Source organism: Mobula hypostoma, chromosome 19 (assembly GCF_963921235.1).
Source record: "Mobula hypostoma chromosome 19, sMobHyp1.1, whole genome shotgun sequence".
Lineage (NCBI taxonomy): Eukaryota > Metazoa > Chordata > Chondrichthyes > Myliobatiformes > Myliobatidae > Mobula > Mobula hypostoma.
In genome coordinates, this window is record NC_086115.1 from 37,649,781 (window position 1) to 37,668,155 (window position 18,375).

Genomic DNA, 18,375 nt, shown 5'->3' on the forward strand with positions numbered 1-18,375 from the left:
CTGTTTGTCACTGGTTTGGATAATGGAATTGGCTTTATCACAAAGGTTGCGAAGGTTGCGAAGACAGGTGGAGGGTAGGTAGGGCTGAGGAAGCAATACAATTGGAGCAGGACTGAGACAAGTTGGAAGAATGGGCAAAAAATGACAGATGGAATACAGTGTTGGGAAATGTATGATAATGCATTTTGGTAAAAGGAACAATAGTATGGACTATTATCTAAATGGGGAGAAGGTTCAAATGTCAGAGGTGCAGAGGGAATTAGGAGTCCTTGTACAAGGCACCTAGAGGTTAATTTACAAGTTGAGTCTGTTGTAAAGAAGCCAAATGCAATGTTACCATTTATTTCAAGGGGAATAGAATATAAAAGCAAGGCAATAATGCTGAGGCTTTATAAGATGCTATTCAGGCTGCACTTGGAGTATTGATAACAGTTTTGGGCCTCATATCTTAGAAAGGACGTGTCATCACTGGAGAGAGTCCGGAGGAGGTTCACAAGGATGATTCCAGGAATAAAGGGGTTAACTATGAGGAGCATTTGGCAGCTTTGGGCTTGTACCCACTGGAAGTTAGAAGAATGCAGGGGGATCTCAATGAAACCTACCGAATGTTGAAAAGATTAGATGAGGTGGATGTGGAGAGGATGTTTGCTATGGCGGAATTAAAGGACACAGCCTCAAAATTGAGGGGGAAACCTTTTAGAACAGAGGCGAGGAGGATTTTTTTTTTAAGCCAGAGAGTCATCATTCTGTGGAATGTTTTGCCACAGATTGTGGTGGAGGCCAAATCTGTGGGTATATTTAAGGTGGAATTTGATCATTTCCTGATTGGTCAGGGCATCAAAGGATATGGTGAGAAGGCAGGTGTATGGGGCTGAGTGGGATCTGGGATCAGCCGTGATGGAATGGCAGAGCAGACTCGATGGACTGAATGGCCGAACTCACTCCAATATCTTATGGTTACTGTTACTTATACTAGTAAATTCTGAACAGGTTCAGCAGTGCTATTTGCAAAAGTGACTTCTAATCAAGCCATTGAATCTGCAGCTGTTAATATGAATCGGTGCCTATGTTAGATCACAAGAAGACAGTGGCCCGGTTCCCACCGATCTTTGCTGCTCACTAGGTGCTGACCTGATGTCAGTGCGATCATCATGTTATTGATCAGACAATGGATCATCAAATCACTGATAAAGTCAGTCAACTGAATGTCTGGTTTGTTATGAATTTTCAGTCACGACAGATCCATTTCAGTGCTTGGGAAGGTTTGGGGGGGGGGGGAACTGTCACACAAAATCCTCAATTTTTATTTTACTTTTAGGGTGAGGGCCTTTCGTATCGTGGCCGACTGTTAGTTGAACTAATCACTAAACTTGAAGGTAGTCCAGAGAAGAAGGTGGAAGACATACCAAGTGACGATGTTTTGGTTGTACAGGTTAGTTAATTAATAGTGGTTATTCTTCGTAAATCCATTGGTCTTAAAGCATTCTAATGAACACCATAATAAAAACTTGGATTCTGGCTGCAAGATCAGCATGAACTAACTTTCTGTATCCCAGATCACTCTGTCCAAGGTAGCTGGAAAAGTTGCTTATGTTGCTTGCTTCGACAATCCCCTTTGACAGAAAAAACAATACTCTTGAATTTGCTTTTTCTCTTCTCAATTTGTATGTTTTATCTTGATCCTTGTTGGCATTGAATTGTCAAGTGGTAAATAGTTTGATCAATAGTAGCATTGACAAAAGTGATCTAATTTTCAGTTCTGAAATATCCTATTCCTTTTCAAATTTTTGTTTGTCCGCCTGTTGTAGTATCCATTGGCAAACTGGCACCCTATAAAGTTTCTCTTTATAGGGTGGTACAATGGGGCAGCTTATCTCATGGTATTGGGTTTGCTGATCATGAAGTTCTAAGCTCAAACACAGACTTTAAAGCCCATTGGATATAAATAGCCATGAGTACTTTCACTGAAGGGAGAGTATACTGTAAATACCCAATCTTCAAAGAATAGTTACTTCCCTGTTTATTCTCCACAGCAAGTTTAACTGCTAACACCCACCATTAGAGCAATGGGTCCCGTTTCCCTACCAAGGAGAAGATACTTCCAGCTAACAAAGTAGTTTAAAATGCAGTTCATTTATTTTCAGTGATACACATTTGAATCCATACAACACCCTTCAAATACATTTAATACTCAGTGGATTTCTGTCTTAAACCCTTCCAAATTACAAACCATTTCCTAAACCTAGAGCATTTCTAGCACATGAAGCACGAGGCGTTCTTAAAATCAAAGGATTAAGCATTTCCAAAACAGGTACAATTCCTGTAAACTTAAAAAAAATACAATGATGCAGACAATTTGTCCTTTGCAGAAACTGAAGCTGGAGGAATGGATCTAGTTTACCCTATGTTTCTTTCAAGTTTCTTAATGTTCCTTACACCATTCTGAATAAACCTGACCTGCTGTCCACATTTATAAAGTTTCTCTCCCACTTGGGTGTCTTCAGAAATGTATGATAGTTCCTCAGATATCCTGTAACACAAACAGTCTAAAAGCATCTTTTGAAGACCTGGACTTCAGTTTCATGTTCACAATGCTATAAAGCTAACTTCTCTGAGTACATAAAACTATTCCAAGTATAAACAGTTACTGATATACTAAATAATATTCATCCTTTCTGAAAGTTTCCTTGAACTAAGCAACTCAGAGCCAGCTTGTCTGTTTAAAATAACCAAAATTAAACAATCCCTTGCCTTATACTGTATCCTTGAGCAATAGGTCAGGATGCTGTGAGCTAGTATCTTCACAGACAGTGTTTTCTAATTACAGAGCTTGTTTGCGAAGTCATTGTATAGAAAGTGCTTTTTTAACTTCAAGTTGATTATTGTTTTCCATTTACATTTTAAGAACTGATGACTGACTTCTATTTACAACCAGAGATTAAACAAGTTGAAAGTTTACTTGCATCTGTTAGTGATCTTTCAAGTGGCAGCTGCTGCTCTTTAGAAAGCAAGCTTAGCAAACATGAGACCTCCCGTTCCAGGACAGTGAATCTCCATCACACGGACGCCCTGGTTCAACCTATGGGGGTGGAGGGAGGAAAAATAAAGTCAGTTCGAGGGAGCCCACTTTTGAAGTAGTGATTGCAATATAATGGAGGATAAAACTTGAGAGACTGTGACCTTAGGTGTAGTCGGTAAGGATTAATGTAGATTTAGTGCAAAGGGGGGATTATGATTAGCGTGGAATCAGTGGGCCAAAGGACCTGCTTCCAAGCCAATCTCTGTGACTCAGTAGCTATGTCTTTTATTGGTGATACTTATTGCGTGTTGTTGACATGAATTCATCTAATACATCCTGTTCTAGAAATATCAACGCCGGCGCAAGTACAGTCTTTGTGCTGTCTTTTACGCTGCAACGATGCAGCAAGAAGTTGGAGATGCCATTCAGTTTGAAGTCAGCATGGGCAACTATGGTAACAAGTTTGACAAAACCTGCAGGCCTTTGGCTTCCACTACCCAGTATAGTAGAGCAGTGTTTGATGGTGAGTACTACTGCTGTGAATCCCAGGTACCTAAGATTTAATATTACTGCTATCAATTATGGCACTTGTGATCCTCCATTTCCACCAGCTGCTTGACCCAATTATGGGTATAAATTACTTCAGCTAGTCGTGATTAATTGACATTGTATTCATGGTTGAGAGAAAATTGAGGAGAGTTCAAGCTGTGCAATAGCTTATTGTGGAAATTGTCTGACACTGGCCATCAATGATTCCTGGATAATGTACAACCAGGTGGCCAGTATTGTCTAAATATAATTTGACATGAATTTAATAGCTGTCAGAAAGAGAAACTTGGAGGGATGAGGGTTGAGAGCACAGCATTGGGAGGTGAGAGGGTAAATTTCCAATTATCCCTGATGAAGATGGCAGAGTTCGTTGTTGAGACGTTGGTTATAATAGATACCTGTATCTAGCTGGAAGCCTGAGAAGAGTTTATTCTCCCAATTATAGTTAGTAGTGTGAATTTTTGGGGAGGTTATGGTGTTCTTGAATCCATGCAAAGGTAAATGTAAGTAACGTACATGATATCGAAGTCTGTTTGTACAAATTAGCTGATGTTGCAATTTTAAATTGGACTGAATGTTAAATTAATGGTCTGGGCAGATGTTCAGTAAATGGCTGATAGATTGCAATGCTCAGAAATTAGAAGAGAAATGGTGATCAAGTTAATTAACTTTATCACATCTGCAGCACACGTTTTGGACCGATGCTAAACTTATTCCATGGTGCCTTCAAATTTTCTGGATCTGTACTCAGAAAACTGCTTGGGTTCTGGGACATATCTGTCTTCTAGTTAATAAGTTGGAATATCTTCAGATAAACCTTGTATTTTAACTTCTTTGGGTTCCTCTGTGACTCTAACCAGTAAAAATTAAAAATAAAAAATAAAAATTAAAAATAATAAATTAAAAATAAAAATATTCTGTCAATGTGGGCTTCATAGACCGAGCTGACATATAATTGTCCTTGACTAATTGCTTGAGAAGGTGATGATGAACTGCTGTGTGGGTATACTCATAATCTTGTTGTGAGGTTCAAGGATTTTGACCCAGTGACAGCAAAGCTGCTGGGTAATATAATTGGTGGAAACGTATGTAATCACAGCCACTGACATAGAGCTGGGGTTCACTTTAGGAGGCTGTTCTGACATGATGATGTAATTACATCAAGTATTTTTACTGCACTTTGTGTTCAGTGTTTGGAGTGCAATTAATGAGTTGCTACGGTTTTGCTTAAACATAAAACGCCTCCGCCATTCTTATTTGCAAAAACCTACAAAGGAATAAGTTTACAAGTGGAGGTGGTATGTGGCTTGGAGTACAGCTTCCGGATGGTGATGTTCACATGCATTTGCTGCCCTTGTCCTTCGAGCATGCAGAGGTCATGGATTTTTCTGAAGGTGCTGTCTAAGCCGTCTTATTGAATTGCTGCAGTGCTTCCTGAATGGCAATACTGAGAGCTTAAGGAAAAATGAAGGATGTGGGATTAAATTGCATAGATCTCCTGAAGGTGGGAGTGCAGGTCAAAAAGGCAAATAGTATGGTGAATGGCTGTCAAGATAGAGACTGTTTTAAACATTGTCTCAATAGGGAGATGATGAAAATGGCTCAGCAAATGGGATCAGAGAAGATGGTAGTATTTGCTGAACAGGCACATTTTTCAAGACGAGTGTAGGTAGTTCTTCTGTCAGTTAAGTCATTTTCTTATTTCTGGCAGGTAACCACTACTATTTTCTACCTTGGGCAAACACAAAGCCTGTAGTGACTCTGACTTCTTACTGGGAAGATATCAGTCACAGATTGGATTTGGTGAACATCCTCCAAAAAATGGTTCACAGACTGGTAAGCAGTTATTTTTCTTTCCACTCATTTCTCACGATAAACATCAGGTGAATAAATCTTTGAAGTTTTTTAGTTTGATAGATTTGTGAGGAAACAAATAAATTACAAGTTCTTGATGGGTTTTTCCCACTGCAAATAAATGAACTTATTTTTAGTTGCATATATGGTGAATGTTAAAAGCCAACAATCAAATTATCAATAGATATTATATCACAGACAAGAGAAAATCTGTGGATGCTGGAAGTCTGGGCACAACATGCTGGAGGAACTCAGCAGGCCAGGCAGCATCTATGGAAAAGTGTAAACAGTCAAAAGTCTCAGCCCGAAACATCGGCAATACTCTTTTCCATAGACGCTGCCTGACCTGCTGTGTTCCTCTAGCGTTTTGTGTCTGTTGAATAGATAGTTCATCCTTTGACTTCATAAGTTTTCAGTCATCCTTGAGCAGAAGTCAGGATCTGGTGTACCAAAGCATTTTCCTAACAAAGCTTCCCAATCTGCCACCGTTAGATTGTAGTGCCAGCTTCATGTCAGCCCTATCGGATTTTGGCTGTGCTTCGCCATTCATTTTCTTAGTCTCTGCAAGCATAAGCATATTGCAAAAAACACTTATTTGCTACACAACTATTTCTCTTTTTGAAGGACACAAATGCTTTTCATTTTGGTCAGTGTTATCTCGTTGAACCTTGTCCTGGTATATCTTTCACCTGTGAACCTTGATGGCCAACATAGATCAGCATGTATTTGCCCCATTCTTGTTAAATATGCATCCCATTTAGTAAGTAATCAGCTGCAAGTATGAACAAAACCATTCTTACTGCTCACAAGCAAAAGTACCTCCAAAAGGAGTGATGCCTTTATGGAAAAGCAATTGTTTCAATGTATTGAATAACCACAATGGAGTTGCCTTCATTGTTGTAGAAGTCCTGCTTCCAATCTGAATTGTGTAATTACTATGGCATTATGATGGTTACCATAACTGAAGCTTATGAAGAGAGTTTACCAACAAAATGGACATGGAGCTACCTATTCTAAATCTGGCATTTTATTCAGCCTTGCTTAGCTTTCCATTTTTCCCCCCTAGGAAGCGAACTTGACAAAACTGAAGACAGCTATACAGGTCAAAGTTGCAGAGGAACCTTTAGCTGAATTCTGGTTCAAGCTTATTGAACAAGTTATAGAAGAATGCAGGTAAAATGAAAGAATTTACCCAACATCATGAAAGTAACTTCTGTTGTAGCTAATTCTAGATGGCTGTGCTGCCTTCTAATGGGAAATTGCTAAAATGTGATTGCAGAATATTACAAGGATATAAGATAAAATTTAGCATATAAATACAATCTTTCCATTGTCATCCATGTCCGAAAATGTAAAAATCTGAAATCATGGCACCACAACTGATGACGTGTTTCAATTTCAGTGCATCCTCCAGCAACTTCAGTGAGTGATTTATGATGGAATGCCCTATGTAGTCATTAATTAAACTGCATAAAATTTATTGAGCTAACTGATACTTTGATTCAATAAATCTTGGTTTGGAGTTGGCGACAATAAATAAAACTGCATTCATTTAAGTGATTAACTGGAATAACCTTTGGAAATGCTGACCAATTGTGAGAAGCTTCAAACTCTTGACTTACTGGAAGCACCAAAAAAGGGAGAATTTTCTTTCTACGAAAAAAAATAGCTAAGAGCAGATTTTCTGGAAGTCATGTAATATTTAAAATTCATTGACATTCATTTGAAGCAAATATAATTTAGTAATTGTATAGGTTTACATTATTACTAATATTGAGATTCAATTTTCTGGAATAAGTTTGTTACTTCAAATCACGACTTTTTTCTAATATAAACTCCAAACATCAAGCGCCAGTTATTTTCTGACTTTTAACATTTCAGTTGACATTTTTCTTATCGTGAGTTTTATATTTTTCTCTCCTGATTTCAGCCAGCCTATGCCAACTATTGAAGGTAAACCTAATGTGACACAGCTTGACTTGCAAATCCACAAGATGCGTAAAAAGGTCCTAGAATCCATTGTTGAATCTGCAACGGCCTTGCGAAGTGAGGCAAGTGATCCCAAGGAAACAATTGCTGATATTGAAGGTTGGCTGGACAACCTTAAATCGTTGGCTGAAGAGGTTAGTGCTCAGATTTGCAATTTCTTGTATTCTCTTCCACCTTCATATCTGCACTATGTTTATTCTAACGTTCATGGTTAACAGTTATTAGTATGGATAATATTGATATTTAACTGTAAACTAACACTACAGTAGTATCTTCCTGTGACTTTAAAAGTTTTTCAAATATCATGTTTCAAAGAAGTACTATCAAATAAAATTCAATATCAAAGGAGTTGAAGAGAGAATGGAAAACTTAAAGCTCGTACAAAGAGTGAGGCTTAAGGTGTGGGTTGGGACAGTGTTGCAGCGGTGCGATTTATTGGGGGAACTAGAAAGCAAAGAATTAGGTATTCCAAAATATGTTTCTCAGTGAAATAGTTAAAATTTGGAGATTTAAGGATAAATGTCGGGTGAGCAGTTGATTGTTATTGAGGAGCAGGTTATTTCTGATCGGCGCTGACTGTTGTCTCCTGTTGAGGAAGTCAAGGATCCAGTTGCAGAAGGAGATACAGAGGCCAAGTGATGATTAATTCTCTACCCCCCCCCCCCCACCATTCATTCCTTTGGGTATAGAAGTTAGAACTATATTTCCGTTTGTGGCAGAGTGCATTTTATCATGACAGGAAAAATCAAATTCTGCAAATATTCAGCCAGCATCTGTGGATAGGAAAATGGTTAATATTTCAGTCTGAAGACTTTGTCCCAACTGTAGAGGGGTGAATAGAGGTTCCTTAAGCTCTGTGAATGGAGGGGTGGGCAGGGCTGCCCCTGACAAGGTAAAACTTGGTGACCCCATCGTAGACAAACGCACTCAGCCCACCCTTCTAGTGGCTATCCAGTTTCTTTTTCCCTTCTTCCCAGTTCTTCCAAAGAGTGTTCAACTGGAACTGTTAACTCTTTCTCTTCCCATAGGTGCAGCTTGGTGTTCTCAGCATTTTCTGTTATTACTCTGGATCTGCAGCATCTGTAGTATTTTTGTTCTTTATCATATCCATGTTCTGCTTAAGTTACTCGATGAAATTGGAATCGATGGGCCTTGTTTCATTTAATTTCAAGTTAAATTACACCATTGGAATTACTTTGCTATACAGTGGTAACAGCTTTATCACTGCGATGTATGTAATAATACTGCATTTATTGGGGAAAATGGGTATCACTAATATTCATTATACAAATTATAATCTCTGCTATCAAACAGGAGTTTTGAATTGGTCATTGTCAATACACGTCATGTGAGTTAGAAAACCAGCCAATTCATGTCACTGACAGGATATATCAAATCAAGTTTAATTTTTCTGTGCCAAACATGCACAATTGTATAAATATTTCGCAGGTGCTGAGACAGGTTTTTGACTTTTAGTCAATAAAATCTTCATTGCAACTCTCTCTAATTGCTAAATAAGCGTAGACCTGGGTTTGAGTTTGGAACCTTGTTCTTCAGATAATACAGGTTGAGTATCGTAAGGTTGTTATAAGCCGGGGGTGGTAATAGGGACAAGCTCCCGCTACTGATGGAATGCTCCCAATGACGTGCACGTTAAATAGCCTCTGACAACCGAGTCCAGCTCCTGGCCTTCACGTGTGGCTTAGCTACTAAGCCCGGCGGAACCATTTCTAGTGACAGGAGAAGGGACAATGTGGGTTACTGGCACATTAAAACCAGTTGCTTCTGGCAGATGGGGCACATCAGTCATGGTTGGCAGCTCTTCTAGAAGGGAAAACTCTGCTGCCTTGCAGCTATACCCACTTATGGGGAAAGCTTCAGGAGTAAACCGCGAGGGAAAAGTCTGGAGCTGGAGACCCTAAGGCAGTCCTACATTGAGTCCAATGCTGACTGGCAACTCCTGGGACAGTGCTGGTACCAAACTGTACCAGTCTCTGTCATTCCTTTGGGTTCATCAGATGCATGGAGAGGGGGGAGCTTGCTACACGGCAACAGTTTGCTCTCCATATCGTACTGCCCAGGCTTGGACACCTAGACAGCCAGGACACAATATCCATGGTCAGCTCTGATCGACGGAAGCCTTCACCTCAGCTCACAGATTGCGCACTCCTTATCCGAAATTCCAAAATCCAATGTATTTATTTATTTTGGAGTATTGACGTGATGTCATAAAAGGAAAATTCCACGAGGTGCTGGGAAGGTTCCCAGTTAATGCGTAGGTCTCTGCACACCCCAGACAGTTCTGAGAAGTGACCTCACATATGTAATGAAAGGAAGGTGGTGAAAAATAGAAAAACACTCCGTGGAGTGAAAAATGAAGATCTCACTTGTGTATCAGTGAACATAGGCTGTTTAATGGTAGGCTGATCATGAAACAAGTGAAGATCTATCATGTCGAACTGAAAATTGAAGGTAACTCTAAATTTTCAGCAGGCTGATTGCAAAAATTTAAGAAAAGGCACAGCATTAAATTGTTAAATTGTCTGCTGATCACAAAAATCTAGTACCAGAAAAGTCTATGATGATGATTGCTTTTATACTTCACGTAAAACCTTAAAAAACAATATATATAGTGTACTGTAACCTTTTAATCAAAACACAGCATTGTAAGTGGAGACTGAATGCTGGCTGTTCAACAGCTGATTCAGGTACTCTCCTTTCTGCTGTGCAACACATGACCTTTTGGCGTACTGATATAGTAATGGCATGTGGAAATTTTTATTATTAAGTATGTATGTGTGATGAATAAATTAAAACAAACTCTGCTTACCGGTAGCACGTAAATTCGGAATCAGAAATGATGGTGATTCCTAGCTATCTCATTATAATCCAAAATCCCAAACACTTCCTGCCCCAAGTATTTGGGATAAGCGGTACTCAACCAGTGTAGGTTTGTGTTGGCCATATTGCTCCACTAACATACTTGCAGAGCTTAGAACTAGAAGGGTCCTCTTGACAGAATAAATGGTAAAGATCTTCCTGTTGTTCTCACAGCCACAAAACAGCATGCCTGATATCATCATCTCAATGATATGTGATGAGAAACGAGTTGCTTTTGCACGAATTCCAGCTCACGAGCTGCTTTACTCGACTACAAGCGAAGAAGCCTGCGGCAGATTCTGTGGCAAGACACAGACCATATTCTTGAAGGTAGACTTGAGTGTTGTACCTGGCACTAATATCGTAAAGCTCCTAATTTTATGATTTAAATTTGCTTTTTAATTGTAATTTTATTTGCTTTTATTTTGTAATACCTTTCTGGAACTCATTTTGATATCATGTTCCTGAGATCTGACCTAGTAGTATAAATGATATTGAAATATTCTATACATATTTTCACTTCTTCAATGGAGTAAGTTGTAATTTGTGAGATGTTGGCATTGTTGTGAAATGATTTAATTTTCCAACTTAAACTGCGTTTGAGAAGTTGCTGGAGCGCGGTGTCTTCAAACACTACTGTCAATGCAATTAAGGGCTCCTATGGATAGTTCTCCATAATTTTAATTATAAATAATGGGATGGTAATAAATTTCCAATTAGAGTGCACTACTTAGAGAAGGATGTGTTCACATGTTTTTCTAAATTGTAGCATTATATGTTTTCAGAATCAGGTTTATTATCACTGGCATGTGATGTGAAATTTGCTAACTTAGCAGCAGCAGTTCAATGCAATACATAATCTAGCAGAGAGAAAAAATAAATAAAATAAAACATAAACTAAATCAATTACGTATATTGAATAGATTTTTAAAAACCTGCAAAAACAGAAATACTGTATTTTTTTTTAAAAAGTGAGGTAGTGTCCAAATCTTCAATGACCACTTAGGAATCGGTTGGCAGAGGGGAAGAAGCTGTTCCTGAATCGCTGAGTGTGTGCCTTCAGGCTTCTGTACCTCCTACCTGATGGTAACAGGGAGAAAAGGGCATGCCCTGGGTGCTGGAGGTCCTTGGTAATGGACGCTCTGAAGAAAGCTCTGTAAAATGGCTGCGGTTTAACTTGAGCTCAATGCGTGAACTCGTGCATTGTTTTGCCGCAACAGGATGCACTGATTTTAATTATTCAGTTTTTGTTTAATGTTGATATTAAATAAGGTAAAGCTGAACACCTTGGCAACTTTGGAACCCAAGTGCTCTTTAGTTTACCATTCAAACATTAGTTAGTGCCAATAGAGTTGCTGCTAACAACGGTGACTATTAATCAAAGCCAAAATATTCCTGTTCTCCACCCCACCCCCCTTGAATTTCTTAAAATTATGCCACTGGTTGCCTGAAATAGTGCATTAGAATTTCTACAGTGTTGTTCTACCATAGTTGTAGTGGATACCTTGAGGTGGTTGAAATAATCATTGTGCTTTACATCTGTTATCAGGTTGGAAAAGTTCTATGACTTGTACCTAATTCAGGCATCTTTTTTGTTCCTTCTGAAGTTATAACTTTGACAAAGCATTATTCCTTGGGTACTTGAACAGTCTCTAAACAGTATTTACTTTCTGAGTTCGAACAAATGGGATGTGGGTGTTCTTAATAGTTGAGCTCATCAAATGGTGATGTCCTCAAACTGTTTAGTCAGATCAGAGCATTGTAACCCTGCTATATGCAGATGAATATTAATAATTAATATATTTATCATTATATTTATAATTATATTTTATAGTTAAATAGATAATTAAACTACAAGGAGGAGAGCTGATTTGTGCATGTTACGATTCTCAATGGCAGAATAAAGTGAATGAGTGCCAAAGAGGAGGCTAAACCGTTCATGATATTATTGGCCAGGACTGTTGAGTAGGTGATGCATTTTGTCTTCCAGACAGACAGGGGTTCCCAACTTTTTTATGCCATGGACCTGTACCATTATCCAAGTGGTCCATGGACCCCAAGTTGAGAACCCTTGGTCCAGGCAAAATTTGCAAAGGCAAATCCAAATTGGCTAAAGAACAAAGTCAAAATCTCCGAACACTTGAGAGAACAAAACTGGAAGGACCATTTACTGACCCAACTGTCAAAGAAACACAAAATACCAGTACACAGTAGGACAAGTTGCACCCACAAGGAGAGACACTAAATCAATACTTCAGGTTAAAGACCCTTAATTGGATTTGGAAAAGGGTGAAAATAAATGTTTAAGGTTGGCGGGGGGGCGGTAAGTGGAGAGGATAGATTAAGGTTCAGAACAAATAACAAGGTGACAGTTGCTTTAAAATATTTCATGGTGACAAAACTTTCAAAGCAATTTAAAGAGCAGGTAGAACTGCATCAATGGAGAAAAGTAGTTGCCCAATGTTATGAATTTCAGCATTGCATCTGAAGGGCTTCCACATACTTGGATTAAAGATGAAGTGCCAAACCTTGTTTGCATTCATTTGAGGCAATGTAGGCGGTTGGTCAAAGAAGGAGTGGGACAGAGAATTGGTGACCGGAAGCTTGGGATTGCTCTTGCAGACTGAATGGAGATGTTCCAAAACACGATTAGCTAGTCTGCATTTGATCAAATTGTGAGCTGTGAATGCAAATAGTAAACTTGGAGAAGTGCAAGTGAATGGGTCCATGAATGATGGGAAAGAAAGAGGTAAAAAGGAAGGTACTTCCCTGTAGTTTCAGTGGAGTATGAAACAGTAAGGAAGATGTTGGTGAAATTGGCGAAGTTATTGTCTATTTGGAAGGGAAGGGTGAGAGAAACCATGAAGTAGGTTAAAAGTCAGCACCGCATCATGGGCTGAAGGGCCAAATTGTGTCGTACTATTCAATGTTGCTCTGCCTGGAAGGGTGAGGGCAACAGATCTCAATCCACCTGGTCCAATATATAAATCATCCAAGCGTCAATGGTTTCCGGTTAAAGGTGACGTGGTGAAGCCCAGCAACAACTTGTGGCAAACAAAATGAAGAATACAACTAAATACTTTATTAATAACACTCACACACACCTTCCACTGATTCCCCTTCCCTCACTGCGCCAATCTGCCCTCCAACCCTTACACTCCTACAAATTTCTTCATTTTCCATCCCTTTGTTGCCTCCACCTATCACATCCCAGCTTCTGTTGCTAGTTCCATTCTGCCCTCCTTCCACTGTCTCCCTCACTCACCTGGATCTACCTATTGCTTGCCATCTCTTTCTCCACCCTTCCCTATACCTCTTTATATTGCCTAACCCCACCCCCCACCCAGGCCTTGATCTGAAACATCAACTGTCCATTCCCCTCCATGGATGCTGCCTGACCTGTAGAGTTCATCCACCATCTTGTTTGTTGCTCCATTTTCCAGTATCTGCAGTCTCTTGTGTCTATACAGTAAAAGCATCTATAGGGTTTGGTGGTTGATGGCTGTTCAAAAACAGTAGCTAATCAAGAGTCAAGTGTGCTTTCCATCGATCGACAGCTTTAGCCTTATCAATTTAAGAGCAATGAAAAGTAGTCTTTGGCATTATTCACCAATGAGCATTCAGCATTACCCGGCAAACAAGACAACAATACTTGCTGGCTGTACAGAAACAACAAAGCAACATTTCTCAAGGATTTAATAGGTTGGGAGCTGATGGTTGTTTCTGTGGCTGCAGATGTTATTCCAGGAAGGAGTAGCTTCCCAGATGCCATGTTCAAGGATGGGCGGTGCAGTTGAGAACATTAACACTCTACCTTATCAGTGTGTTTACAGGAAAGAAGGATAAAGGTTCTACAGTCTAATTACAGGGAGGATATTGCAAATGACTGCAAGGCTGAAGTGATGCTGATGAATGGGTGGGCTTTGGATTCAAGGCTACTGATAGCCTGTTGCCTAACAGAACAGTTTGGTTTGGCAAAACCAATGGATAGAAATTCATCCTTTTGTCACTTGCATTAAACATGCTTGTTCTACCTCTTCACAGTTTGATTCCACTTGCATCAATCGAAATCTTGTATTACCTGCAGTCTGTATTATATTACAAGTTTATTGTAAATGACTGTGATTGTTTCTGTCCGAAAGGGTTACATCTAATTTCTTTGATTTGCTACCATAACACATAATGTACTGGTCATCAGATTGATTTTTGTACACTGATACAACTTAAAGAGGACTTAACCTTTAGACTTGGTTATTTGTGATTCTGAATGTCTGATTTCACTGAAGAATATTTGGTCTAATCCTTCTGTTCTCTCTGCTAGTACATAAAAGACAAAAGCAAAAATTATAAAGTACCAACTCAGCTGCGTGTTCGCTTTTGGCTTGGCCTTTCAGCTCTGGAGAATAAATTCAACAGCTTTGCTGAAGGAACTTTCAGTGTATTTTCAGAATTGGTAAGCGAGAAGCACATTTGAATTTTGCTTGTAAAACCAGAAAGCCAGAGATTCGCAACAGGTCAGGATCATTCTGCAGACAGGAAGACAAATTAGTGTTGCAGTTCACAGTTGTTTTATGATGAGAGGTGACTTGAACTGGATAGATTCAGAGACAGATTTGACAGGGTGGATATGGAAAAGATAATTCTGCTTGTGGGAGGACAGAGAGTCATTTTAAAAAATCAGTCGGCATTTCAGGCCAGGATGAGCCAAGAGGGGATGGGAGTAGTTTCTACAAGGTTGTGAGTCTTTGAATATTTGTAGTGGATATTTAGATGATGTAAGAGACTGAATTGCTGGTGGACAGGAATGTGGTGTTAAAGCAACACTTGAGTCAGCACTAAATGGTGAAGCAAAGGGACAAAAGTTTGCAGGAGAGCCAGATTATAATACTTATACGCTCAGTGGCCACATTATTAGGTGCACCTGGACACATCACTAATGCAAATATCTAATCAGCCAATCATGTGGCAGCAGTTCAATGCACAAAATCAGGTCAAAAGGTTCAGTTGCTATTCAGACCAAACATCAGAATAGGGAAGAAATGTGAGCGAAGTGACCTTGACTGTGGAATGATTGCTGGTGCCAGACAGGGTGACTTGAGTATCATAGAAACTGCTGATCTCCTGGAATTTTCATGCACAACAGTCTTTAGAATTTGTAGAGAGTGGTGCAAAAAAAAACAAAATACTTTCAATGAGCCGCAGTTCTGTGGGTAAAATGCCTTGTTAATGAGAGGGGTCAGAGAAGAATGGCCAGACCTGCTCAAGCTGACAGGAAGGCGACAATAACTCAAATAACCACATGACAGATGGATTATTGGATTCAATTGTTCTATGGCAGACATTTAAATTTATTTTCTTAGCCGCCAGGGTGAATAACAAGTGTCTCGGGTAAATATACTGTGCATTGAAGGCAGTCATCTAAACTTCTTGCAACAGTGAAATTTGTTTGGTCAGATGAACTTTGGCATGACTTTCCACAAAGACTTTTGATTGACTGTTGAAGGCCCTGGTCAAGTTAATGAAGACCATGCAAATCTCATCTGTCTAGATGCAGAAATTGGTGCTTGTGGTGATCTGAAGTCTTAATGGAACTCAAAGTACTTCCATTGAAAAGTGAAACAGGTGATTCAGGAAGGCCTTGGCAGGTATCTCTCGGTGACGCCTCCAACTTTCAAATTTGGCCTTTTTAGTATGTTAGTAAATAATGTGATTTATGATATCTTGATCAAAGTGCTGTGGTTATGCTGTTATTGCTAATGTCTTTCCTCCCTTGCGAAATGTGGTTTTCAACATGTTTTTGACACTGATGGGACTAACTAAGATGCTTCTTCACAGTAGAAGGAAGAAGAATTAAAAAGCAGATTTGTAGTGGTCTGGTTCCTTCAGATGCTATCCTTAATACATTTTGGTCATCAATTTTAATATTTCTGAAGTTCAATTTTTTTGGTTAACATGTACTACTGGTTATGAAGTAACATCTTTAATGTTAAAAATGTTTAATTTTAATTCCTCTCGGTGAATGATTGTCGCCCACACCGAATGCCTCAAATGTACACTAAATTTGTACAACATTGAGTCACTACGTATCTGTGCCTTTAAGGCCTGATTTGTTCTCTCTTGTGTATGCATGCAGTATGAAAACCAAATGCAGATACTGGGCAAATGGGGCACCAGTGGACTTGTGGGACGCCACAAGTTTTCCGATGTGACTGGTAAAATAAAACTGAAGAAAGAGAACTTTATGCCCCCAAAAGGCTGGGAGTGGAAAGGTGACTGGTTTGTTGATCCGGAAAGAAGGTCAGACTTTTATCAATTTAAATTAACTTCAAAGCTATTGAATGTAATGTAGTTGAAATATAGCAATAATTTGCAGAAAAGTTGAAATGTTTTGCCCTCCACCTGCATTCTCTGAACAAATGATCCCTCTGTGTATGATATATTTAAATATTCAAGGTAGGTAATCTTTAATCATTTCCTCAAACAAAAGCAGGATGTCTGTTTGCACTCTCAGCAAAATTTTGTATTTGTTCAAGAATGTGGAATGATTAGTGCTGTAGGAAGCTGTTCGGCCTATCGTGCCTGTGACAGCTTTTATTAGAAAAGCTCCCTAAAATGAGAGTCAGATCTATTTCTCGCATGTATGTTGAAACGTGTCACTTGATTAACAACCAAGGATGCGCTGGGGGCAACTCGCAAGTGTCGTCACACATTCCTCGCTTCACTGACTTGCTCAATCCATCAATTAGTCACTGCACACTGTCTTCAGAATCCGTGTCAAAGTTCACACTTGTCCTTAATGAGCCACACCCCTCCAAGTACTCACTTTCCACCGTTATGTAACACATATGGATTCTTAAACATGCAGTTTAGGTAGGCACGTGGATAGTAGAAAAATGGGGGGCTATGTAGGAGGGGAGGGCTAGATTGATCTTGGAGTCCGTTAAAATGTCGGCACAGTATCGTGGGTTGAAGGGCCTGTGCTTTAGCGTTCTATGTTCTGTGTCTCCCCTAGTCGTTAACATTCTCCTCCACACTTCCATTCCCACCTTGTTTAGTATTGTGGCAAACCTGAAGTGTAGACGCATCAGCTAAATTGTTGATACAGTATATAAATTGCAGAAAAGCTTGAGCTGAAGCACCAGATTCCCCCAGGATCTTGTTAGTTGCAGGCTTCCAACCGCAGAATAATCCATTCATTCCTGCTGTTTGCTTGATCTGACAAGCAACTGAATCCACACCTCTGCCCCTCGCCAATTTAAAATGTGCTAACCTTAATGATTAGCCTCCTGTGGGGAACTTTATTGAAAGCTTTATGAAAATCCAAATGTACCACATTTGCAGGTTCCTCGTCTTCTATTCTGGTTCTCTCTGGTATTTACAGCCCAGAACTAATCATGTGTGACCTTTAGTTTTGCTTTATCTTCCACTCGTATTGATGGCCAAATGCTTTCACTGTAATTTCAGCATGAAACACAATTTTAGGATTTAATCTCTGAAATGCAAGGTTGTAAGAAGTTGTTCCAAATAGCTTTCTGCAAACTGCACTATTTACATCCTTTGACAAAATTGGGGAAAATAACTTGCGATGACAATGTAACCTGCACATGGCTCAGATTGTTTAGTCACAAATGTCCTTTTAAGTGGAGTCAAAGTTGCCTTTAAATGGGAGCAAACTTGGCAATCTATCTGGGGCATAGAAAACAGATGTTAGAGTGAATTATAATTAAATGTTTTAATTTGTTTCACATGCTACATTAATGGTATTTTCCAAACTTTATAATATTTTTCCAAATATTTTTGTGCTTTAAACTTCGTCATGAATAGTTTAACGAAGCTCAGAACTGCTGGATGCCAGGAATTTCCGTTACCTGACTTGAGTCCTTTCTGAATTTTGTTTTTTCTGCAACTATGCCCTCTAGTTCTGGATTCTCATGTGATGAAGGATACTTTCAGTATTAACTATGGCTTGTCCCCTAGAAATCTTGTCTTCTAAAGAAACAATATTCTCCTTAACTCCAGCGACATTGCCTTATGGGGCATTTCCTCCATAGCTGATATTATACGATTGACCCTTCCCTGTTCTG

General features: G+C 39.3%; 1 protein-coding gene across 1 annotated transcript in view; it reads left to right on the plus strand.

The window, feature by feature from the left end:
* LOC134358974 (myoferlin-like) overlaps positions 1-18,375 on the plus strand; it is a 272,012-nt gene that overhangs the window by 93,061 nt on the left and 160,576 nt on the right. Inside the window, exons 19-26 of the mRNA XM_063071715.1 lie at positions 1,319-1,432; positions 3,365-3,542; positions 5,280-5,404; positions 6,489-6,595; positions 7,353-7,545; positions 10,466-10,621; positions 14,613-14,744; positions 16,425-16,588. Of these exons, the coding sequence (XP_062927785.1) occupies positions 1,319-1,432; positions 3,365-3,542; positions 5,280-5,404; positions 6,489-6,595; positions 7,353-7,545; positions 10,466-10,621; positions 14,613-14,744; positions 16,425-16,588 (1,169 nt within the window). The remainder of the gene's footprint in view (positions 1-1,318; positions 1,433-3,364; positions 3,543-5,279; positions 5,405-6,488; positions 6,596-7,352; positions 7,546-10,465; positions 10,622-14,612; positions 14,745-16,424; positions 16,589-18,375) is intronic.